Source organism: Selaginella moellendorffii, unplaced genomic scaffold, assembly GCF_000143415.4.
Source record: "Selaginella moellendorffii unplaced genomic scaffold, v1.0 SELMOscaffold_7, whole genome shotgun sequence".
NCBI lineage: Eukaryota > Viridiplantae > Streptophyta > Lycopodiopsida > Selaginellales > Selaginellaceae > Selaginella > Selaginella moellendorffii.
The window spans coordinates 3,270,043-3,292,831 of record NW_003314268.1 but is presented as its reverse complement, the minus strand read 5'-3'; the positions used below and the strand labels follow the sequence as shown (position 1 = coordinate 3,292,831).

At 47.4% G+C, this 22,789-nt stretch overlaps 4 protein-coding genes across 6 annotated transcripts; 2 read left to right on the top strand and 2 right to left on the bottom strand.

Moving 5' to 3' along the window:
- Nucleotides 1-8,895: 8,895 nt before the first annotated feature.
- Nucleotides 8,896-13,941, top strand: LOC9652596 (serine/threonine-protein kinase VPS15). Of its 2 annotated transcripts, XM_024671214.1 has the most exons (13): nt 8,896-9,115; nt 9,173-9,247; nt 9,310-9,432; nt 9,486-9,531; nt 9,614-9,774; nt 9,827-9,906; nt 9,960-10,065; nt 10,137-10,322; nt 10,371-10,700; nt 10,775-13,171; nt 13,225-13,469; nt 13,552-13,648; nt 13,702-13,941. In XM_024671214.1, exons 1-13 carry the CDS (start codon nt 8,915-8,917, stop codon nt 13,849-13,851), a joined length of 4,197 nt encoding a protein of 1,398 aa, XP_024526982.1. In that variant the 5' UTR covers nt 8,896-8,914; the 3' UTR covers nt 13,852-13,941. The 2 variants fall into 2 exon arrangements, with proteins under 2 accessions (XP_024526982.1, XP_024526983.1); XM_024671215.1 differs by lacking the exons at nt 8,896-9,115; nt 9,173-9,247 and having other exon boundaries at nt 9,362-9,432; nt 9,614-9,639; nt 9,704-9,774.
- LOC9634096 lies at nt 13,845-15,215 on the bottom strand. Its single transcript, XM_024671216.1, has 2 exons — nt 15,174-15,215; nt 13,845-15,076 (listed from the first exon to the last, which is right to left on the bottom strand). Exon 2 carries the CDS (start codon nt 15,024-15,026, stop codon nt 14,082-14,084), a length of 945 nt encoding a protein of 314 aa, XP_024526984.1. The 5' UTR covers nt 15,027-15,076; nt 15,174-15,215; the 3' UTR covers nt 13,845-14,081.
- Nucleotides 15,216-17,320: 2,105 nt separating this feature from the next.
- On the top strand, nt 17,321-20,468 carry LOC9652595 (DUF21 domain-containing protein At4g33700). 2 transcript variants are annotated; one of them, XM_024671257.1, is made up of 14 exons: nt 17,321-17,498; nt 17,563-17,822; nt 17,892-17,968; nt 18,052-18,135; nt 18,195-18,308; nt 18,380-18,466; nt 18,518-18,657; nt 18,722-18,809; nt 18,867-18,940; nt 18,993-19,144; nt 19,200-19,447; nt 19,553-19,599; nt 19,687-20,083; nt 20,140-20,468. In XM_024671257.1, exons 2-14 carry the CDS (start codon nt 17,645-17,647, stop codon nt 20,188-20,190), a joined length of 1,737 nt encoding a protein of 578 aa, XP_024527025.1. In that variant the 5' UTR covers nt 17,321-17,498; nt 17,563-17,644; the 3' UTR covers nt 20,191-20,468. The 2 variants fall into 2 exon arrangements, with proteins under 2 accessions (XP_024527025.1, XP_024527026.1); XM_024671258.1 differs by having other exon boundaries at nt 17,539-17,822.
- A 19-nt stretch (nt 20,469-20,487) lies between these two features.
- LOC9652594 (delta(24)-sterol reductase) lies at nt 20,488-22,657 on the bottom strand. The gene is made up of 5 exons (XM_002966340.2): nt 21,752-22,657; nt 21,387-21,695; nt 21,167-21,298; nt 20,733-21,052; nt 20,488-20,653 (listed from the first exon to the last, which is right to left on the bottom strand). The coding sequence occupies exons 1-5, from the start codon at nt 22,568-22,570 to the stop codon at nt 20,569-20,571; spliced, it is 1,665 nt and encodes a 554-aa protein (XP_002966386.2). The 5' UTR covers nt 22,571-22,657; the 3' UTR covers nt 20,488-20,568.
- Between the last annotated feature and the right edge of the window lie 132 nt (nt 22,658-22,789).

Genomic DNA, 22,789 nt, shown 5'->3' with positions numbered 1-22,789 from the left:
TGATTATCACAACAATTCTCGACAGAAGGACTCCTTGAATGCTTATGAGACTTGAGCCATGTCAAAGAACTCTTCTAAATTGTTTTCATGCAAGTGATCTTTCTGTCAAATGAGCAATATAACACCTTAGTGCCTTTGCAGAATGGGAAGAGTGATAAACTTTCTCATTGGTATACTGGTTCATATGAAGTACTGGAGTGCATTGGTAAGGCAACTTATCAAGTGCGACTGCCAATTAAGGTGAAAATTTATCTGGTATTTTATGTCAGCCAGTTGAAAGGTGTACTATCTCGAAATGAAAAACCCAATGCACCCTTAATGTATATGGCTGTGGAAGATGGATCAAGAGCTTGAGTAGGGTTCCCTAGAAAAGATGATTACTGGTACAACTAGTCCTTGGGATAAGGACTTTGTTAGGGGGGAAAGAATTATTAAGTATCAGCTTTGACCATATGGTCAACATTGGTCAAAGGGAAGCTCTATTAAGGCATGTTACAATAAGGAACTTAACCTACCTTAAAGCTTATAGTGGAGTGGCAGTGCAATGGGCTCTCATTATAAAAGCCATAAATAAAGTAGGATTTGTTCTAATCTGGATCTTTTGTGAGAACCCAATTAATCAAGCGAGTAAGTTTCTCAATATAGTCCCTGAGTGTCATTTTCCTTTACTGAAAATGTTAAAATTTTATGCAAGCATTTTCCATGTCATAGTGAGGGATAAAACATAATGTAAGCCACAAATTTTTCCTTTCCAATTTGCCAACTTACCTCGTCTATCCGACCAACTCTGCCTTGGCCTGTGCTAAGTTCCCTCACCAAGGTTCTCGCCTATGGTACCAGCTCCTACTTGGTCCTACTTGGTTTCAGCTACTCACTACACGAGCAACGAAGTGTTAGCCATCCATCTACGGATTCCCAAATCTCTCCCAATCCCCCTCCCCGGGTTAGACTGGACTTAAGGTTCGACTACACTCCCCGCAGGCACAAGCAGCCAAGCACACCAAGCCTTCAGATTCCTACCACCCCTTGGTACCACAAGACTTGATCATGGGACCCTCTAAATCCCAAGCCTTGGGTGCAGCACTTGCTTTGGGACGTCGGGGCGAAACACCGTAGCCTAACGGCCTGGTATGGGTACCTCTACCCCCCCACTTCCATCCCGAAGGAAAGGCCCAAGCCCCTAGGAAGGGCGAGGACCAATGAGCCACAAGGTACTCAAGTGGGGCACCACTCCACATGAGCCGGGAGCACTGCAGTCGGTTTCCCTTTTGGGAGTGGGAGCTGCTCTTGAGCACTTCCCTGGGTGGCCCCTCTGGCACCACTCAAGCCCATGCTCACTCCCACCCACGGCCCCTCGGCCCCAATCTCAACCTCAAGTCAGTTTGGAAGCACCACTGGAGAGTTCCTTCAAGACTGGTTCCTGGACCTCACTATCCCTACTATACTTTTGGAACCCCCTGCAGCCCCCCCTCCCTGGGAGACGCACGCTTTGGGCTTTCACCCCTTGACCCGTATTAGTATTTGGACTTAGTCTCTGGCTCGATCTCGGACCCGATTTCGGATCCGACTTCGGATTCGGTCTCGGACTCGATCTCGGACTTGATCTCAGACCCGATCTCAGACTCGACCTCGGACTCGACCTCGGACTCGGTCTCGGACCCGATTTCGGATCTCGGACTCCGTCTCAAACTCGGTCTTGAACTCAGACTCGAACTCGGTCCCCGAGTCGGTCTCGGACTCGATTCCGGACTCTATCTCGAACTCGGTCCTAGAGTCGGTCTTGGACTCGATCTTCGACTTGGTCCCATCCGATGAACTCTTTGTCATTTTGGTCATGCTTTTGGGGTTCTTTTATCCTATGACACCTCGGCGAGTTGGTTCCTTACAACTCCACCACCCATAGAAGAAATTCGATGCCCACATCGAACGTCTCGTTTTATCCTACGACTTGTTGACCATGTCTCCGGGGGCATCCCCCCACTTAGCGGTGTGCCTAAGTTAGCCTCCCCGGCCAAGAGCCCATGACAACGGAATATAGGTGTCCCTATACCCCTCACCTCACCACGCCCTAGTATGGGGTTGGGACTTGAACCCAACCTTGCTTTACTAGGGGGTTGAGACTCGAACCCAACCTCCGTAGAATACATCTACGGATTCGACATCCCCGCGGGGAGTCGGGCGTAGTGCCCTACGCCTGGTCGACCTATCCAACCCATGCTAATTAGCTTACCTTCGGCACGCCTTCGGGTCCCAACATATGCCACTTGCTCAACTTTGCAAATTGATATTTTTAATTGAATTTTGCATAAGTACATAGAGTTCTGCCTTGCAGAAATTCCTCCACTAGATCTCGTGCGTTCGCTAGGTTCTCCTCCGGTTCCCATGTTGCTTCGCAGTGTGGAAATCCTTTCCACTTCACATGGAACTCTCTCACCTCGCGTCCTTGTCGCTTGCTCTTACGCACATTGAGGATGGTCTCGACTTCCTATTCCTCTTCCCCTTGGATAACCTCAGGTAAAGGTCTCACTTGGTCCTTGCGAAGCGGATCCTCAAAGTACGGCTTGAGTAAGTTCACGTGGAACACTGGGTGCATCTTCCCCATCTCTCAAGGAAGTCGGAGTCGGTAAGCCACTTTACCGATTCGTGCCTCAATCTCGTAAGGCCCCGCAAACCTGCTTAAGGAACTCAAGATCAATTCATTTACAGGAATACATGCATCTTTACCTTTGGGTCAACTTTCGGCTGATCCCACTTGGTAGTCTGAGGTTCTTGGTGTTCAGCCACACCTTCTCCCCAGCTTGGAACTCTACATCCCGACGCTTCTGGTTCGCGTATTTGGTTTGCCTTTGTTGAGCCCGTTCCAAGGAATCCCTCACTAGATTCCAAATGCTAAGTCTTTCCACCGTGAATGCCTCCACTGCGGGCAACTCTCCATGATACTCGGCTATGCTGAGTTCCACAGGACCTTCAATAGCTCGCCCATTAATGACTTCCCCGCACTCGAACCACTTGTTCGAAGAATAGCTTTGCCACACCTTCCGCATCCACCTCCGTTGTGGTGGGTATGAAATGTGCCATTTTCGAAAATCGGTCCACCACCACGAATATTGCATCAAACCCCTCGCTTGGGGGGAGTCCCGTGATGAAGTCCATCGTAAGACATTTCCACGGACGATCTGGAATGGGGATGCTTTGCAACAAGCCCCCACTAGCCTTAGTCACGGCTTTTACCTGCTGACATGTTGGACATGTCTTTACATAGTCTTGGACGTCCTTAGCCATATCTGGCCAATGGTACTTCCTCTTGAGTAAGCCCATCGTCTTGGGCACTCCGCCATGTCCCGCAAGAGGTCCGTCATGACACTCTTCTAAGGCCACCTTCCTTAGTTCCCCTTCTGGAACATACACCCTCGCTTGCTTGTAATAGATGAGTCTGTTGCGTCCTGCATAGCCCGTTTTCTCTTCCATTGGGGTTCAAATATAGAGGGAAAGGGCCCATGAACAAGAGTGCACACCCTTTTCCAATCGGTTAAGGGTCTTTGGATATTTGGAGTTAAGCGTCCTTGGGTTTGAATAGTACTGGGCTGGGTGACCTCCCGGGAAGTCCAAACTTAGGAGCTTACATTTGGTATCAGAGAGGTCTCGGGTCCGACTCTGTTGGTTGGCTAAGGGAATCACACCACATGTTGATTGACATCTGGCTGGTCCAGTTTGTTCCCGCTGGGCTCGACCTGAGGGGTAAGGTGTCAAGAGAGCGGGGCTCTCGGGAGAGCTGCGGCTCTCAGCTTCCGTTCACGAGGGCGTGAACTTGCAGGGAAGCATGGTGGATTGTAAGCAACCAAAGGGAACGACTCGAGAGACGATCCGTTGGGGTTCAAATATAGAGGGAAAGGGCCCATGAACAAGAGTGCACCCCCTTTTCCAATCGGTTAAGGGTGTTGGGATATTTGGAGTTAAGCATCCTTGGGTTTGAATAGTACTGGGCTGGGTGACCTCTCGGGAAGTCCAAATTCAGGAGCTTACAGCAGTATTCATAATGTTTACAAATCATAAACCTCTTGTGAAAAGAGTTCGTTAAATGGTCAAACTCATGGAGTTTGGGGATTTTTCTATTGAGCATCGTCTGGGAAAATCAAATATAGTAGTAGATGCTTTATCTTGTATTCATCATATGATACATTATAAATATGGTTTTGTCATCATTTGAGTAAAGTGGTTAGTGAGTTTGGGTAGTTATTGAGAGTGCTCAGGCTCAAGATGCAAAACCAAATGGAAGCATATTTCTCATTGTGGATGGGATTCTTTGCTATAATGGCCATGTATATTTGCCACAGATGGATGCATTAATTACTCAAGTTTTATTCTACTATCATGATCGTCTAGAGGCCAGGCATTTTGGGGGGAAGAAGATATATGAGTTGATTAGATGCAATTTTTATTAAAGGAATATGAAGGCTGATATCTTTGAGTATTATAAATTATACAAGCTTTATCAACAAGTAAATATATTATAGGAGAAGCCAAAGGGACTCTTGCAACCTTATACTATTCTTTAGTGCCATTGGTGTAGTATTTTTATGAACTTCATCACTTGTTTGCCACGAACACAAAGAAGCTTTGCCACTTGATCCAAACCACTTGCTCCTATATATAAACTAGGGTTTTGGGGCTAATAGATATGTATATTTCTTGTATTCTCTTTTATTTTTCTATGCACTCACATTGGTGAAGGTGAGGAGCAACTTTGATTGTCCCTAAATGCTTGGATTTGGGATTTTTAGTTTAGATTTAACTTTTTCATTATCTAAATCTCCCTTTCTTTTTAGTTTTTTCCATTTCTTTTCTTTTTCTTTTTGTTTAGATCTAGCTTTTGTATTGCTTACATCTCCCTTTCCTTCTAATTTTTTCTATCTCTTTTTTTTTTTCTTTTTCCTTCATTCATCTTCATGGTAGAGTAACAGTCCCCTCCTCCTTTGACTTTGGAGCAACAGTTGGTACAATTGCGTAATGCTATGCAATTACAATTGAACAACCAAATATAATTGATGGTGACATTCATAAAGTATAGTACAATAGATCTTCCTACTCTTGTTGCCAATCCTCGTGTTCGGCCGAAGTTCTTCTATGGGAATCTTAGGGATGATGTGTACCATTGATTCGATCACTTTACAATGATTGCTATATATCATTCTTGGGATTATGCTTGATGTTTGCGTGAATTTTTTACGTGTCTCTAAGGGACAATGCTATAGTGGTACAATGGTTTAAGTGCAAATACTCATGAGGATTGGAGTATTCTTCTAAACATCTTCAAATGTACATTTGGACATATTGACGATATGTGATAGTGCCTTCCAACAATTACATCATCTTTGTTAAGGGCCATCTGAGTTGATGATATAGTTTGGAATTCATTTCCCAAGCCTTTTGCTTTATGCCAAGCCAAATATATTAGAGTGGATCAAGCTGGGAATATTGTAACTAGCACTTCGTCAAGATCTTGTAGAACTTATGCATGCACTTGCTCCAACTACCTTTGATGATGCCCTTTTCCTGGCATAATATTATGAGATGACGTGTCTTCCACTTCTCACTACATGTCCTTCAGCTCCACCTCTTGTAAAAGATGGTCTTGTTCTAATGGAGGTTCATGTTGGTGTTGCCTAAGTTCAAGGACAAGGGTGAGGATGTGGTCGTGGCCATGATGTCCATTACTGGGTGTGTGATGAAGTTGATCACACTTATCGGCATTGTTGGCATTTTCTAGATTAGTGACTTCTATTTCCTAGGTGGAGACCTTGGCATCAACAACATCCTGTTTGTGCTACTACAATGAAAGGTCTAGACACTAAGATACATTTAGAAAATAAGGAATCGCACGAGTACCAAAGGGACCTTACATGAATAAGTAATGACTTATGAAAGAATATGCAAAGAAAAATAAAGATAAAGATTAGATATTTAGATGAGTTGGTGTAAAGTGAACCCCACTCCTAAAAGAAAGATGGAGGGCTCCATCTTTCTTTTAGGAGTATCATAAAGGGGTTCACTCTACACCAACTCATTTAGTGTTTATTTTCTATACGACTCATTTTGGTCATGCTTTTGGGGTTCCTTTTGGGGTTTCATCATTATGAGAAAAGGGGATGATATGAGGTCTAAGTGGACTGTTACGATGCTATATACTAATATAGCCATTAGATTGATTTCGATTTGAACCACTTGCTCTTGTATATAAGGTAAGGTTTTTAGGCTAATAGATATATACATTTCCTATATTCTCTTTCCCTATTCCATACACTCACCAAAATAAAATATAAAAAGCACAAACATAAAACATAATGAGGAAAAACCTAAACCAAGCATAGGTCATATATGTATAAATTATAGTTGTTCATTCACAAGCTAATTATAAAAGTATAGTCATTAACATCTACTAATTAGAATTTAATATTACTAATTTAGAGTTAGTCATTGGGTGCAAAGTTGGGCATGATTAAGCATGCCACCAAGAGGAGTGAGCGTGGCAAGGGAGTAGCCATGTAAGAGAGGAGGGTGCTATATTGTAAAATTGATCCTCCAACTAAAGCTTTGCAATTTTTCAAAGGTGTTCTAAGAGGTGCTATTGAGAGACAGATGTGTTTCTCAAGCATAAGAACTCCAGGGATGGATAGAAGGAGCTATCCTTAGAATCTGCAAATGGTAACATGTTCATCTTCTTGCAAGCTTCTAAATTAAGCTTCCTTAGTAGAGGAAGCCTTGCAATACCATCAGGTATCATATCCAAGTTCTCCAAAAAACAAAATTCCAGAGTTGTCAACATTGTGAGTGATGCAAACCATTCTGATAGTTGGTCAATACCAAAGCCCTATATTTGCAGCCACATCAACTGTGGGAAGGCATCTGTGGCACCTAGAGAGACATCTAGAAGCTGTTCAAATGCATCAGAGAGTATATCTTCAAGTCATGGGAACTTGCCACCAAATGCAACACAGGCAAGCAATGGAAAGTACTTGATTTTAACAACTCTCAGTGATGGGCACTCAAATATGTTGATGGTGGTCACTTTGTTCCAGAACCATAGAAGAATTGTCTCTAGATTTAGAAGGAACTAGATGAAAAAGTGTTTCCCACATAGTGTGCTTTCTATTAACTTTTGGAGTTGTTTCTTTAATGGTTAGCTAGACTTGGGTATGCATCAGCGAGGACGGGAATTTTGAAGACCTTGAGTGATGCCAGTTGAGAGATGGTGGGAATGCCAATCAAGTTTTTACAGCTGCTGAGGGAGAGGCTTGTTAGCATGGGAAACATTACCTGTGTTAAGAAAGGAAGCCCCTCAAAGTGGTCATTGTCCTCAATAATTAATTCTTGCAAGTTCTCCATTCTGGAGGTTACTTTAAAGTCACTTTGCCCAAAGCATGACACTTCCAAAGTTCTCAACCTCAGAAATCTGCTCCAGTCCCAGCCTAACAATGGAAGTCCCAACAGTCTCAAAATGTCAAGGTCAGGCAAGCCCTGAAGCTGTCACATGTTACCCCCTGCTGTTTCCAAGCCTGAATTTCCAACTGTTTGAAATGGGCCAGTTTGCCTATGCTTGCTGGTAGATCCACAGTCAACTCTGTACTGATAATCAACACCTCCAACTTTGTCAATGCCTGAAACATCCCATCCAGATAAAGTCTTCCAAACGTCCTGTTTAAGGATTTCTTATGTTTGAAAAGCCGATGATGCCGCCTGTGGCATGTCCACATTCCCTGACATGCATTTCCGTTTAAGTAGACCAGCTTGGTGAGTTTGAGCAAAGCATCCACAGGGAAAGACTTGAGTTTCGAACAGGATCCTAAGTTCATATATGATAAATTCGCCAAGTTGCCCAGTGAATTTGGGATGCTTTCGAGTGAAGGATTCCAAAACAAATCCAGAGTTTCCAGAGTCTTGAGCTGTCCAATGCTATGTGGCAAACTTACCACCCCAGTGTGACTCAGGCACAAAACCTTCAAGCCTTTGAAAAGAGAGAGGCTTGGCAATGCAGTGAGACGGGTATTATAATCCAAGAGCAGGCAAGTGGTGGTGGAAACTCTGACCCTGTTCTTCTTAGGTAGAGGGATTTCCGAAATTCCACGATCGACCAGTGAAATCCTGCTGTAGTTACTCGTGAAGGCGTCACCCACATCCCTCATCTGCGACTGCCCAGCCTTTAAATAACACTTGGGGCCCTCTTGTTCCAGGATGTGCAAAGCAAGAGCCAGCAACGCATCGTGAATCCTGTAATAATTCTTTTTTTTCGGCACTTCGACATAGTCGTAACTTTCTTCTTCTTCTTCAGTGATAAGTGCGTGATTCTTGAGCCTTTCTAGAACATTCGTGGCCTCTCCTATATTGGCAACCATCCTGATGTTCCCTATGATAGCTACACCGGATCAAGAATGAAGCAAGAAGCAAGGAAGGAATGCACTTCATTTTGTCTGATTGGGTTTCAAATGATGTTCCCCTGTGATAGCTACACCGGATCAGGAATGAAGCAAGGAGCAAGGAGCAGGAATGCACTTCATTTTGTCTGATTGGGTCCAAACTTAATCAATTGTTGCTTGACCCATTCTTCAGGCTAAAGTCCTATAGCATGTAAAGATAAACTTTTTTCTTGCAAAAGTTGTCAACATATTTTCTTTTCCAGGTGTGGAATTTAAGAGTATATACCAGGTTCTTTTGCACCAACCAGAAGCCACTACTCTCCATCCAGTAGAGGTGAACTCACATTTAGGAACACTGAGATTGGTTAACGTCGAGAGGACCAAACTTCTATTAATTATAAACTGTGTCAACATTCCAGTAGTTATGTTCTATAAACCAAATTATTATTGATAATTCTTTTTTTCTTTTTTGACAGCCCTAATGTCTTTAGGATTTAGGGCCCATGGGCAACAAGCTAGCTCGCACGACGCAGGCGTCCCCGACGGAGTACTACCTCAACGATCTCCCATCGGAGTTCAATCTGGTGCTCAAGGAGGTGATCGGCAAGAGCGAGCGATTCTTCAAGGCGATCCTCTGCGTGCACGATGAAGGTCTGCTGCTCGTCAAGGTGTATTTCAAGCGCGGCGACGTCCTCGACCTCAGGGTAATCCTCTCTCTCGCGCAATGCCGCTGTCGATCGGCTGTGGTTTGATTCTCGCAGGAGCACGCGCGCAAGCTCAATGAGATCCGGGAGCAGTTTCGAAATGTTGAGAATTCGCATGTCTGGCCATTCCAGGTAGGGATTCTCCTTGTCTTTCTTTGAAGAACTCTTCTTTGTTTTTCTCTTGTACTTTCTAGCGCTGGCACGAGACGGACAAGGCAGCTTATTTGCTCCGGCAATACTTCTTTAGCAATTTGCACGAGAGGCTTAGCACTCGTCCCTTCCTCAGTACGATCCAAAAGAAATGGCTAGCATTCCAGGTAGAGATCTCGGACAAAAAAATTATCTACGACTGACGATATGATTTCTATAGTTGCTACATGCAGTAAAACAAAGTCATGATCGCGGTGTATGCCACGGTGAGTCTCTGGCTTCGCCCTTGTTTTCCTTTTTTCTTTGGTCGTTTTTTTTTTCTTTTGGTGAGCTTTGGAATTCGTGCAGGAGATATCAAGTGCGAGAACGTATTGGTAACGTCTTGGAACTGGATATACCTTACAGACTTTGCCTCTTTCAAACCAACCTATATCCCAGATGATAATCCGGCGGATTTTTCATTCTTTTTCGACACTGGAGGCCGTAGGCGATGTTATTTAGCTCCAGAGGTACTTTTGTTTCTTTCTTACGTGGTTACTGGTCGTGACATTATCATTGTAGCGTTTCTATGATCCAAAAACCGAGTCACCCGTGTCGCCAGGAGGAGCGCTCAAGCCTTCAATGGATATGTTCTCTCTCGGGTATGTCAAATATGTTTCCTTGAATCTTTTACATTTTTGTGACGTTTTGTCAGTTGCGTTATTGCTGAGCTTTTTCTCGAAGGACAGGCTCTATTCGATCTCTCGCAACTTCTGGGATATCGTAAGAGACTTTACGATCCGTTGCCGTCTTTGGAGAAGGTTTGGCTATTTTGTGGCTCTAAATGCTTCTTTTTTGTACGAATTTTATTGATGGTTTCTATTTTTTACAGATCTCAGACACTGGAATCAAGAATATGATATTGCAAATGATTCACGTAGTTCCCGAGTCTCGGCTCTCTTGTGACGATTACTTGGAAACATGGGCTTACGACGTGTTTCCCAGCTATTTTTCTCCAGCTTTGCACAACCTGTTTTCTTGCTTAACTCGGACTATGGATCTGGAGAGCGATTCAAGGGTAAATTTACGTTTCTTTCTTCGTTCGTCCTCACTCTTCTCAAACCAGGTTGCACTTATTCAAAGTTCATTTTCCGAAATTCGAAGTTTGATGATTCGCGATGCCAAAGACAAAAGTTTTTCTGCCGACTGCCTGGATAAGGAGCTTCGAATAACTTCACCATCACCGCCTTTGCAAAGAAAATCTCGTTCTTCTCATGCTCAAACACAGCATGACTTGCTGACTGACATCAATCTGCTGTTGAAAGACAGCAAGTCCTCGATTCAGCATACAAAGCATCAGTCAGATTCAAGCGTTTCCGACCGCTTTACCTGTTCTTATCGACTGAAAGCGGCAGCTGTGAAAATGGCAGAAGTGGCACCAAAGCACGACGAAGAGGTACCGGGTTTAATTTTTATCAATTTTCAATTTGATTGTTTGCAAAGATTTTAAATGTTTCTTGCCGTTTGCAGTTCAAAGAAGAAATTAGGAAATCCAAGGTACCCACTCACGAGGGAATGGTTCTTATTGCGTCTGCACTTTGTGCTTGTTTGCGGCACGTAAAACTTCCTTTTGCAAGACGAGCAGCTGTGCAACTTCTGTACAATGCTTCTGTGCTTTGCGACGACGACGCACGGCTGCAGCTCATTGTTCCGTTTGTGGCTGCGCTTTTGTCTGATTCAGCTGCTATTGTCCGCTGTGCCGCGCTGCAGACGCTTTGCAACGTTCTATCCATGGTTCAGACTTTCTCTCCGAGTGACGCCAAGGTATTTCCAGAATATATATTTCCGCTGCTGTCCATGTTACCCGATGATCCAGAAGAAAGCGTACGTATCTGTTATGCCGACTGCATCCACAAAATAGCGGGCACAGCTTACAGGTTTTTGGTTTCACAAAGTTCCGAGGGTGGTAGTGAGGAACTTAACGAGAAGTCACGCTCGGCTGGTTTTACTACAGAGTTGGCGCAGCTCCGTGAGACTATAGGACGTATTATTCATGACTTGGTTATGGGCCAGAAGCAGACTCCAACCATAAGGCGTGCTCTCCTGGAGCATATCGCGCCGTTATGCGAGTTTTTCGGAAAGAAGCAGTGCAACGACTTTCTCCTGCCAGTTTTGCCAGCGTTTCTAAACGATCGCGACAAGCAACTGCGGGCGCTTTTCTTCGAACAGATTGTTCACGTCTGCATCTTTGTTGGCGAAGTCAGCTCCGAAGCCTACTTACTTCCGTACCTCGAGCAGGCACTGAGCAACGTAGAGGAGCCCGTTATTGTCAACGCTTTGGAATGTTTGGCCGCTCTCTGTGTTTATAAGCTGCTGAAGAAGAGAGTTCTCTTGAAGACTGTGGAGCGAGCCTCCCCGCTGCTTTGCCACCCGAGCCAGTGGGTGCGAAGAGCAGCCATCACGTTAGTTGCTGCCAGCGGCTCCAACCTTTCTGTAGCAGATGCTCACGCGTACCTGATACCGCTTCTACTGCCGTTTCTCAGACGGGAGCCACTGTCGATATCTTCTGAAGCAGCGCTTCTGGCATGTCTCAAGCCACCGGTTTCTCGTGACGTCTTTCAACGCGTTTTGAGCAACGTGATGCTGACTTCAAATTCAACAGAGGCTGCAACAGAGCGGCCTAAGCCTCGTCAACGAGTTCCCGATGCAACTTTTGGTCATGGCAGAACTCCGATGATGAAGATACCACTACAAAGGAACGTCCCCGACTTTGAAGATGGTGAGAAGCTCAAAGCTATGGAGGGATACATTCGAAACTTGTCTAGCACGATGCACAGCTGGGATTTGGAGAATCCAGAGAAGATGGATGCTTCGGCAACCGGCGCAGGGTTCTTCTCAAACTTTGATGTTGCAACGGACAGTATTCCGCTGTATTCTCGTCCGCCAACTGATAGAAGGTTGGACAACTCGGGTAATGAGGAGTGGAGCCGGATCTACCGTCAGCCTATGGACACTCTCGCGTACTCGCAGTCTGATATGATGCAGAAATCTATGATGCAGAAGTCTATCATCGCTATTCCATCAAAGTTCACAGGGTCCATTTACGGGAGAACTCCTTCACATGAAACAAGCACCGAGCCCGCATTCGATGCTTTCAACAAGTTCTTGAAGTCCAGCGCTGGCTCAGACAGCAGGTGGAGACCACGCGGTGTGTTGGTCTCGCATTTGCATGAGCACCAACGAGCAGTAAATCAAGTGGCGGTTTCTTCGGACAACAGCTTCTTCACGAGTGCATCGGACGACGGGACTGTCAAAGTGTGGGACTGCCGCCGCTTGGAGAGAAGTACCTCTTTCAGATCGAAGTTGACGTACTCCTTTGGGCAGAACGAGCGCGTCCTTTGCTTGGCGATGCTAAGCCCGGATCAACAGGTTGCGGCAGCGTCGAGTGCTGGAGAGATTCGCGTGTTATGCGTAGACTACATCGCACGGGAGGGCAATGTTCCGGAGCGGTACTCTGGCATCTCAAACGTCCGGAGGACAGACGCGCAGGAAGGCTCGGTTCTAGCTTTGCAGGCTTTCGGGGGTATGCTTCTATACAGCACCCAGAAGAATGGACTTCACCTGTGGGACTTTAGAGAACAGCGGGACGCCTGGCTGCTAAAGGCAAAACCGGAGCAAGGCTACGTTTCCGCTTTAGCTGCCGATCCTTCTCGCCACTGGCTAGTGTCGGGAACATCCCGCGGTGTTCTAACGCTCTGGGACTTGAGGTTCCAAGTTCAGGTTTACTCGTGGCGGCTTCCGTCTTGCCACCCTGTGGAGGCTATGTGCGTTCCCGTTGGCTCCTCGCTTCCTCGACCTTTTGTTTACGTTGCTGCTGGCCGGAACGAGGTGGCTGTTTGGAACGTGGAAAATGGGAACTGCCAACAGGTACTTCGCTAAATCTTGTCCTTGTTCTTTCTTCACGCTTTGGAGTTTTGCAGATTTTAAAGTCAGCCGTGCAGTCCAATGGGACAAGCTTCGTTGCAAATCTCCAACCGTGGGGCCGAAGGACGGGCCCAAAGCAGCAACACCAGGAAGCATCCAAGCTCTCTGACTACAAAGTCGAGGAGCTGAGCGATCCTCCTCCGAGGATTCCAGGCGTTCGAGCTTTGCTACCGACGACGGCAGGAGCCTCGGTTATAACTGGAGGGACCGACTGTAGAATTCGTTTGTGGGATCACTTGAGGTTCGTGGTTTCTCTTCAATTTGCTTTTTTCTTTTGGCTCATGCTCTACAAACTATGACAACTGTGTGGATTGGATTTGCAGGCCGGAGACTAGCTACTGCATCTGCGGTCCTACAGTGAAGAACGCTCCTCCTTTCCGGTATTCCTCCAAAACCGTTTGTGGACTACACATCACTCAGGTACTGTAGGAAAAGGTTTGAGGATTTGTCTCGATTGATGGAGGTAATGGCAGGAATCGATGCACGAAAATGTGCAAAGCGAGGTCGCCTTGGCTGCGGTTGATATGGCTGGGTGTCACCGAGACTCCATTACCAGCTTGGCTGCGGCTAGTCAGCTGCTCATATCGAGTAGTAGAGATGGTACGATCAAAGTATGGAAGTAAAGCTTATTAGTTTTCAATTCCACCGTACAAACGGTTCCACTGCCATAGCGTGAATGGAAATCTAAAATCTAACACACAACTTGGAACTTATTCCAGTTCCAACTTAGCTAAGGGCAACATAAATACGAACTACTTAGCGAAAGGCAACATAAATCTGACCTGAAATATAATTTGTTCTTTTAACCTTGCTTCTTTGCTCACACGTAATATTCACATTCCAGTTTCGGGATTCATGGCCGTGCTGTGAAGCTGGGAGTAAATGTATAGGCCCGAACGTCTGGAAAGCGTTTTTTTGCCAAGTATGAGAGCTCCTCGTCCGAGTGGCTAGAACACTCCCACTTCTTCTCCACCAGATGAAACGCTAACAGAGGATACATGCGGCTGGAGACCACAATCACATCACCTGCTAAATGAGCCATCCAGTTTTCATTGGGACAGTCGACATCACCAAGTGGCCACTTGTCGCCAATGGTTTCTCCAAGTATTTCTCGGATGCAACCATGGTAGAGTGCCAGCCACTTATCAGGTTCCTCGCCTTTCTCCAACACGCTCAAAGCAACTCTCCGGAAACCACCCTTACTTCCCTCCCTGTGAACCACTAAAATCCTCCGGCCTTTGTACATAAAACCCCGGATAGGCCAGCTGAAGCAGCCATCCTCAAGCTCCAGAATCCTCCCATCCCAGTCGCCTAATGGATTCGTACGCACCAACGGACGACTCCATGCCATGGCGTCGAGGTCATAGTGGTTGTAGCCAAAATTCCATACATTGCTCGGGGATTCCCCGGCCACCCAGCTTTCTGAACCGGAACTGTACTGTAAAATGTAGGCAGTCTCCTCAGTGTCTCCCTCCTGGACGTTGAACACTGCAATCCGGTAGATCCCAGTCTCAGGATCCACATCCATCGTCTCAACCTCCTCCACCTCCTCGACACACTGGAACACCTTCCAAGCGTTTGTGAGTGGATTGCCCACGGCCAAAGAGCGTGAGCGGGGAGTGTTCTCTTTCGGCCACCCAGCAAGCGTGCCACAGACGAGCCCACTCACCGTGAAATGGCTGACAAACATTGGCGAGGGGACGCCAGGCGGGGCGAGGGGGAGGGCAGTGGGCTCGGGTGGCAGGCCAGAAAATGGACGCCACAGAAGTGCAGATTGGCGGCCAGAGGAGCGAGTCATCCGAACCACCCATGCAGTGCCAGGACGATGCTGCTGCTCGCTGTGGCAGTCTAAAAACGAGCGGGAGGTAAGAATGCAGTACCAGGAGCGGCAAACCAGACGCATCCGGGCCACATTGTGGACATCCAGTCGCAGGAGGATGCTTACCAGCAGTTCATCCTCCCCCAGCCGGTCGAAGGCGGAGCCCATCGCCATACTAACCTGTGCCCTATAACCGGGGTAGGGTCATTCCATTCCTTTTTCTTTTAATGTAGCTTGAAAACTATTAAATGTTGCTTTGGAAAACTGCTTGATCTTAATAACTTTTAAATGAATGTAAAAGTTATTAAGATCTAGCAGTTTCCAAAAGCTCCAGGGTGGCAGCCATGTCCGGACCACCCATGCAGTGCCAGGATGCTGCTGCTTGCTGTGGCACTCCAGAAACGAGCGAGAGGTAAGGATGCAGTGCCAGGAGCGGCAGGCCACTCGCATCCGGGCGACGCTGTGGAAATCCAGTCGCAGGAGGATCCCCACGAGCAATGCCCAGTCGATAACCGCTATAGGGTCGATAAAAGAAATATCCCGGGTTAATTAAGCTGAAAATATAATATTAATTTAAAAATAAATTATTTTCAGTTATTTATATTCCTTGGCCAGGGAGGACGTCCGATCAATCCACGCTCTCTCGCCTCTCAGATCTTGGAGCTCGTGATTGTGATCCCAGGGGATTTCTCGCTCTCGGGTTGAAATCTTTCGTAAATTTGCTTCAGCTCGCGGGCTCAATCGGTGGCTGTGCATAAGCTCTAATCGGTCGCATTCTGAAGAGGAAGCAAAGGAGAGGTGTTTCGAACGCTCTGGGACTTGAGGTTCCAAGTCCAGGTTTACTCGTCAAAGAGGCTGCTTGGCTTCTCACCATTTGTTTACGTTGCTGCTGGCCGGAACGAGGAACGTGGAAAATGGGAGGTACGTACTTTGGCAAATCAGGCGTGCAGCCCAACGGGACAAGCTTCGTTGAAAATCTCCAACCGTGGGGTTGAAGAACAAGCTCAAAGCAGCCACACCAACTACAAAGTTGAGGAGCTGAGCGATCCTCCTCGGAGGATTCCAGGCGGTCGAGCTTTGCTACCGTCGACGGCAGGATCCACTGGAGGGACCGACTGTAGAATTCGTTTGTGGGATCACTGGAGGTTCGAGTGGTTTCTCTTCAATTTGGTTTTGGCTCTTTCTCTACAAACTATGACAATTGTGTGGATTGGATTTGCAGGCCGGAGACTAGCTACTGCATTTGCGCTCCACCTTTCCAGCACTCGTCCTAAACGGTTTGTGGACTACACATCACTCAGGTACTGTACATAAGAAAAGGTTTGGCGATTAGAGTCTCGATTGACGGGGGTAATGGCAGCCTCCATTACCAGCTTGGCTGCGGCTAGTCAGCTGCTAATATCGAGCAGTAGGATCAATGTATGGATTGTAGTTAAAACATATTACGTGTAACAACTATAATATTCAACTGATTTCATTTCCCAACATATTTCTTTGCTCACGCTTAATTCCACCTGGGGTTCACATTCCAGGTTTGAGATCCATGGCCGTGCCGTGAAGCATATACGAGTGAATGTCCGGAAAGCATTTGCTTGCAAAGTACGAGAGCTCATGGAGACAACAAAAATAAGCCATCCAGCTTTCACTGCGAGCGCCGATATCGCCAAGTGGCCATCTGCCACCAAGTATTTTTGGGATGCAACCATGGTCAAGTGCAAAACGCTCCTCATCCCTCTCCAAGACACTTGAAGCAATTCTTCTTTCCTTCCCTGTCAACCAATAAAATCCGCCGTCTTCTGTACACAAAACCCCGGATATCTACAATTCTCTAGCTCTGCGTCATCCGCTCCCATCCCCAAAATGGATTTTCACGCACTGGAACGACACCATGTCATGGTATCGATCTCGTAGTGGTGGTAGCCAAAATTCCATCCACAAAGTCCATCCACTGGATCCACTAGTCGGGGATTCTCCCGCCACCCAGCTTCCCGAACCAGAATTGTACTGGAAAATGTAGATTTCTTGCTCCTGATGTTGGAAAAAAGGATGAATTTTAGTTTCAATTAAGCCTAAATTACTTTTAATTGTTTTATGGCGAAAAAAGTCGGAGGTTCGAGTTTTCTCCCTCTCTTCTTTTTTTTTTTAATTTTTACTTTACTTTCTTAAAAATATATATTCTCGGCATTACGTGGCGTTACGCTCGAGAGACAGGCACCCGTCAAACTAGCAGTGACGGCCCCTCACTAACGCATTGCAATTTTTTGCCATTTCTAAGTAGCTAGGTTTCCTGGCCAGGACGCAGCAGCAGGAATAAAAGAGAGGACACTTTGTCCGATCGGTCCATCGCGCATCGCCTCTGCTATCTCGCCTCTCAGATCTTGCCGCGCTGCGCAGCGCCTGGAGCTCGTCATTGTGATCGCGGGTAGGAGCAGGGGATTTCTCGCTCTCGGGGTAAAATCTCTCGAAATCTTGCATCAGCTCGCGGGCTCAGTCGCTGGCCCTGTGTATCTTGCAGCTCGGATCGGTCGCATTGCGTCGCACCATGACGAATTTCTGACAGTAACAAAGAGGAAGCAAAGAACAAGGCATCGAGAGGTATGGCGACACACGAGCATTGCTGCGGTCCTACTTTCTGGGGATACATCGCCATCATCGTTGCTATTGTCGCGTTTGCCGGTTTGATGTCCGGCCTCACTCTGGGTCTCATGTCTCTGGAGCTTGTGGATTTGGAGGTGTTGATCAAGTCGGGCAAGGAGAAGGATCAAAAGCACGCAGGTACAGCATCTATTCTTTCTTGTCTATGGGATTTCTTCTCTCCCTTGCTTACTCCGCTCCTCTTTACAGGGAAGATCTATCCTGTCGTTAGACGGCAACACCTTCTTCTTTGTACTCTTTTGATTTGTAATGCTCTTGCGATGGAGGTCAGTTTTTTCCCTTTCCCCCATTCATCGTTTCTTACACAATTTGTACTTCTTTTTCAACTTGGTTTGGCGTCGCCTTTTAGGCTCTTCCAATCTTTCTAGACTCGTTGGTTCCGGCTTGGGCTGCCATTTTGATATCTGTGACACTGATTCTTTTATTTGGAGAGGTACCATCCATCTAGTTGCTGTAGCGAGGTTTTGATTGTGTCATGTGTGCCACATACAGATTTTTCCTCAGGCAGTGTGCTCAAGGTATGGATTAGCTGTTGGAGCGACCATGGCTCCTTTCGTTCGTTTGCTCTTGGTCTTGTGTTTTCCGGTTGCGTATCCCATTAGTAAGGTACGTGGCTCTTTCTTGTTTTCCTTGGTGTCCGTTTGTTTTCTAGTGAATTCAGTCTGAAAGCACTGCAGCTTCTCGATGCCACACTTGGCAAGAACCATTCGGCACTGTTCCGGAGGGCTGAACTGAAAACACTTGTTGGCTTCCATGACAAGGAGGTGAGATTTTGTGATACATGATACTCTTAAGTTGAAATTTTTGGTGTATAGGCCGGAAAAGGAGGCGAATTAACTCACGATGAGACGACTATAATCACTGGCGCTCTGGAGCTGACCGAGAAAACTGCAAAGGTTGCGATGACACCTCTCTCCTCTACATTTTCAATTGATGTGAACGCAAAGCTTAACCAGTATGCATCTTACATGTCGAACGTCTTGTAGTTGCTGATGGCTCTTGTTTGAAAACTTTGCCAGGGAAACCATGACTGCGATTTTGACAAAAGGCCACAGTCGTGTACCTGTGTATTCTGGTAAACCAACAAATGTAATCGGCTTGGTCCTGGTATGTGCAAGCTCTTTGTCCAAGTGTCGTTTTCTGATGTAACAGCATGTGTTTCAGGTAAAAAATTTGTTGAGTATACGACCTGAAGATGAGACGCCAGTTCGAAACGTGACGATACGCAAGATTCCTCGGTAATTTCTTCACTATCCAGGTCCCGTTTTTCTAACATGGATAATGTCGTAGGGTGCCAGAGTCCTTGCCACTGTATGATATACTGAATGAGTTTCAAAAGGGACACAGTCATATGGCCGTGGTCGTTAAAGATGGCGCCGAAAGTTTCAAGAAGGGGTTAGACCGTAGGCTAAGCTCGAAGAGGCTTGTGAAGAATGCCAATGGTAACGATGCTGGTTGCCTTTGAAACCAACGTAATTTTTCATAGTTTCCTTGCAGGCTTACTAACAACGCAGGCCTCGCAAAAGTTCAACGTTGCGGTGGACATAGACGGCGATCCCGGAAGCGAGCCAGTGCTTGTAAGGAAGCTCACCAAAGGCGAGTCGGTCGACCAGCGAAGACAAAACTGGCAGAGAGCCCGAACGGACGACATACTGGACGTTGGTCCCGCGCTGTCAAAGCTCTCTGCCGACGACGAGGCCGTGGGGATCATCACAATGGAGGACGTCATTGAAGAGCTCTTACAGGTAACACTTTTGAGTGCTGCAAAGATGATTAAAAGAAAAGAAGAAGAGGGGAGAGCATTCGTCAAAGTTGAGCTGTAGCTAATGCGTGCTGTCATTTTGTTCCAGGAAGAGATATGGGACGAAACAGACGAATACGTTGACATCCACAACAAGTAAAGCTCTCCTCCATTAGCTAGTCTCCTCCTCTAGTCGAATTTCTTAATCGTTTTCCCGTGGTTTGTCTGTGCAATGGTGGTCAGGATCAAAGTTAACATGCTACCACCCGAGGACAAGTCCCCATCCCCATCGGCACTCTCCTCAGCCTTTCCAACAGCAGCAGCCTCGCCTTTATCATCGCTCCAGCCAACGCCGAGCTTCACGTCCCCAGTCCCATCTCTCCAGCACACTCCAGCCCCCGACTCTCCCCAGAGTCCACACCTGTACGCTCCGGGGCCTACGCCCACCAAGCTCGCTTCCCCATGCACGCCACGCGAGGCCTCATCGCCAGCCTCCTCCTTTGCAAACTTACCGCCGCATGGCTCCCCCGGGAGAATGACACCACTGCCAAGATCACCCGCCTCTAGGAATCGACACAACCAGCAGCAGCAGCAGCAACAGGAGCTCAGAAGTGATGAAACTAGTCCACAGCGATCCACAGTTAAGTGTGCTGGATTCTCCCTTTTGGCTCTTTCTCATCCATTTTTTCTTCGCAGGGGTCCCCACTCTCTTACGTGAAACTCGATAAGAATCCGGGGACCGATTAACTAAGTTATCAACACAGGAGAGAGGAAGGAAAACAGCACTATCCTAGAGGTACCTTTCCCGAAAGCGGCCCAAAAGCTTGTTTGTTGTCCATTATCCCTTCGCGTTGTTGTAAACTAGTATATAGTCGCCTTCGCCTGGAAACATCCAGAAGAAAGAGGAAGATATATATATATATATATCTTGTATCGCGTCAAGAGAAAAGAGAGAGAAAAAAAAAGACCAGACAAAAGGAGTGATATTTCAAATATAAAGCGAGAGCTTTATTTACTGTTAGCAACCGCGATACTTACAACTTATAGAATACAACCAAAACTCGTTAGCCAGGATACAACAAGAAAAAAAAAATGAAAGAAAAGAAAACCATACGATCGATGATATCAATCCTTCTTGCCATGCTTACTTCCCTTCTTGCAGTTGGAGATTTTGTAGTAAACCGACATGAAAGCCGACTCCGCTCCATATCTGCAAGGAACAGAAGAGAAAGAAACGATTTTAGTCCGTATGAGAAGACAAGAACGAAGATCTATGGAAGAGAACGAACTTGTTGCGGACCGCGTTGTACAGCGACGGATCAAACATCTGCCAAAACTCCCCCTCCGACTGCTCAACCTCCGCATAGAGGCACTGATACGACCGGCTGTCTCGTAGCCACTTCTCCATGTTCTTGGTGGCCTGGACGCCATCCCACACCTCGCACCTCAGCACGGGCCCGGGCACGCCCCAGATGCCAACATCCGTCCACATCTGCGCGTAGTCCGTATCCCCTGGTTGTTTGTTGCTGCTGAATCCAGGCTCGCAATCGAGCATGGTGCCCATCTCCGTCTTAAACAGCCGGTGGGGACAAAGCCATAGCGGATAAGTCTGCAGCCAAAGCCAGCCAAGAAACCAGACCGGTGAGAAGAAAGAGACTAGACTAAATGGACATGACCAGCCAACAAACTCAAGCTCGAGAAAAGAATCCAATCTGACACGCACCTCAAAGTTCTCGTGACAAAACTCCAGGCAGGCAGCGAGCTTGTGATTCGGTACTAGCATGTCCTGGCAGGCATGACGCTGGATGTAATATTTTCGAATCCCGTCCGTTTGCGTCAGCTTTAGCAGGCTCACCTGTGAAGCAGTAAACAACAGAGAGAAAAAGGAGCTGATAACGCTGACGAAGAGAAACGATAGGAGGAAAGAAAAACTCGTCCAGTACCTTTGGAGGCATGAGCCAGCCGAGTAAGAGCCTGAAGAGCGGGTGATTCCCCATGGGAACAATGAGACCACCCTCCCAATACAAGGAGCGAGTGTGCCGGTGGTAGTACGAGCGCACAGGCACATACTCCACAAACGTACCCCGCTCCAGAGCGCTCTGCGCGTGGATATGGAACCACGGCTTCCACCACCACCCGAAATCGTTGATCACATTCCCCTTCCTCGCCGCTTCTTCCCTGGTGGCATATCGCCCAGTTGTAATCACTGCTGTGGATCCCGAGTATACGATCCCTTCCACAAAATCGGGAACCTGGACCATCGCCTTTTTTACTCGAAAAGAGGAAGAAAGAAAGAAAAAGAATGTACCTTCTCGGGATTGTCTTGATCGAGATCCCGTGGACAGAACAAATCCTCGTACACCTCCGCGATCTTGGCGAGGCTACCGACAACCGGGCTGTAAGTCACCTTCATGAACTCCTTGACGGGAATGAGCCGGATCTCCACTCCAACCAGCAGCCCAATGGATCCATGCGACCATGGCACCGCTTTGTAGAGATCCGAGAACTCGTTGTCAGCGGTGGCGCGCACCACTCTCCCGTCTGCCAGGACCAGCTCGAAAGCGCTGCAAGTCTCGGCAAACAATCCATAGATGTGGCTGCTGCCCTCGATCCCATACCCGTTGATGACGCCGCCAATGGTGAGGTCGTCCAGCTCGGGGAGAACCTCCGGCGCCACGCCAAACGGGAGCGTGGCAGCGCTGAGCTGCGACATTGTCACCATGGGCTCGCACTTGATGAGCAGGCGGCGGCGATCGATCCACACCACGTTGCGCAGCTCGCCCAGATCCACCTCGTAGCGCGCGCCGCGCTTGTGCTCGGCGTTGCGCAGCGCCACTCCCAGCCACGGCCGCCGCGCCGTGCACACGAGCCCGTCGCGCTGGGGGTCGCGCTGCTTGACGCGCCGCCGGACGCGCTCCACGGCCGCTCGGTGCGATTCCTCCGACGGCAGCCCATGGAGCAGCGTCCAGATCGCGGGCAGCCACCGCACAAGCTGGTAGAAGAGGAAGGAGAGCGGCAGGATGACCGGAATCACGACGATCCACCGGAACTGGATGAGGAAATCCGCAATGGAGGGCGCCCGCTTCTCCCTGGCCCTCTTCTCCTCGCCCCGCCGCTGCTGATCCATGGCGCTCGGAAAGAATCGATCCAAGCCGCCAGGGATCGATCGCCCCCTCTGGAGCGTCCACCAAACCCTAGAGAGCAATGCGCTACAAAGAAGAGAAGCAAAGAAGAACAATGGTATTTCAAACAAAATCCCTCGCCACCCTTCATGTCCAACGATAAGTATATTCCTTCACGTTTAATCTTGGCCGTCGGATCATTCACCCAGACAAAGCATATTCCC

Excerpts from the sequence above, each read along its gene's own strand:
- LOC9652595 (XM_024671257.1), top strand. The coding sequence starts at position 17,645 with ATGGCGACACACGAGCATTGCTGCGGTCCTACTTTCTGGGGATACATC. Across the intron at positions 17,969-18,051 it reads GTAATGCTCTTGCGATGGAG|GCTCTTCCAATCTTTCTAGA; the intron begins GTCAGTTTTTTC and ends GTCGCCTTTTAG. Across the intron at positions 18,467-18,517 it reads TTGGCTTCCATGACAAGGAG|GCCGGAAAAGGAGGCGAATT; the intron begins GTGAGATTTTGT and ends TTTGGTGTATAG.
- LOC9634096 (XM_024671216.1), bottom strand. The coding sequence starts at position 15,026 with ATGACTCGCTCCTCTGGCCGCCAATCTGCACTTCTGTGGCGTCCATTT.
- LOC9652596 (XM_024671214.1), top strand. The coding sequence starts at position 8,915 with ATGGGCAACAAGCTAGCTCGCACGACGCAGGCGTCCCCGACGGAGTAC. Across the intron at positions 9,116-9,172 it reads GCGACGTCCTCGACCTCAGG|GAGCACGCGCGCAAGCTCAA; the intron begins GTAATCCTCTCT and ends TGATTCTCGCAG. Across the intron at positions 9,532-9,613 it reads TGATCGCGGTGTATGCCACG|GAGATATCAAGTGCGAGAAC; the intron begins GTGAGTCTCTGG and ends GAATTCGTGCAG.
- LOC9652594 (XM_002966340.2), bottom strand. The coding sequence starts at position 22,570 with ATGGATCAGCAGCGGCGGGGCGAGGAGAAGAGGGCCAGGGAGAAGCGG. Across the intron at positions 21,696-21,751 it reads ATCAAGACAATCCCGAGAAG|GTTCCCGATTTTGTGGAAGG; the intron begins GTACATTCTTTT and ends GCGATGGTCCAG. Across the intron at positions 21,299-21,386 it reads GCTGGCTCATGCCTCCAAAG|GTGAGCCTGCTAAAGCTGAC; the intron begins GTACTGGACGAG and ends ACTGCTTCACAG.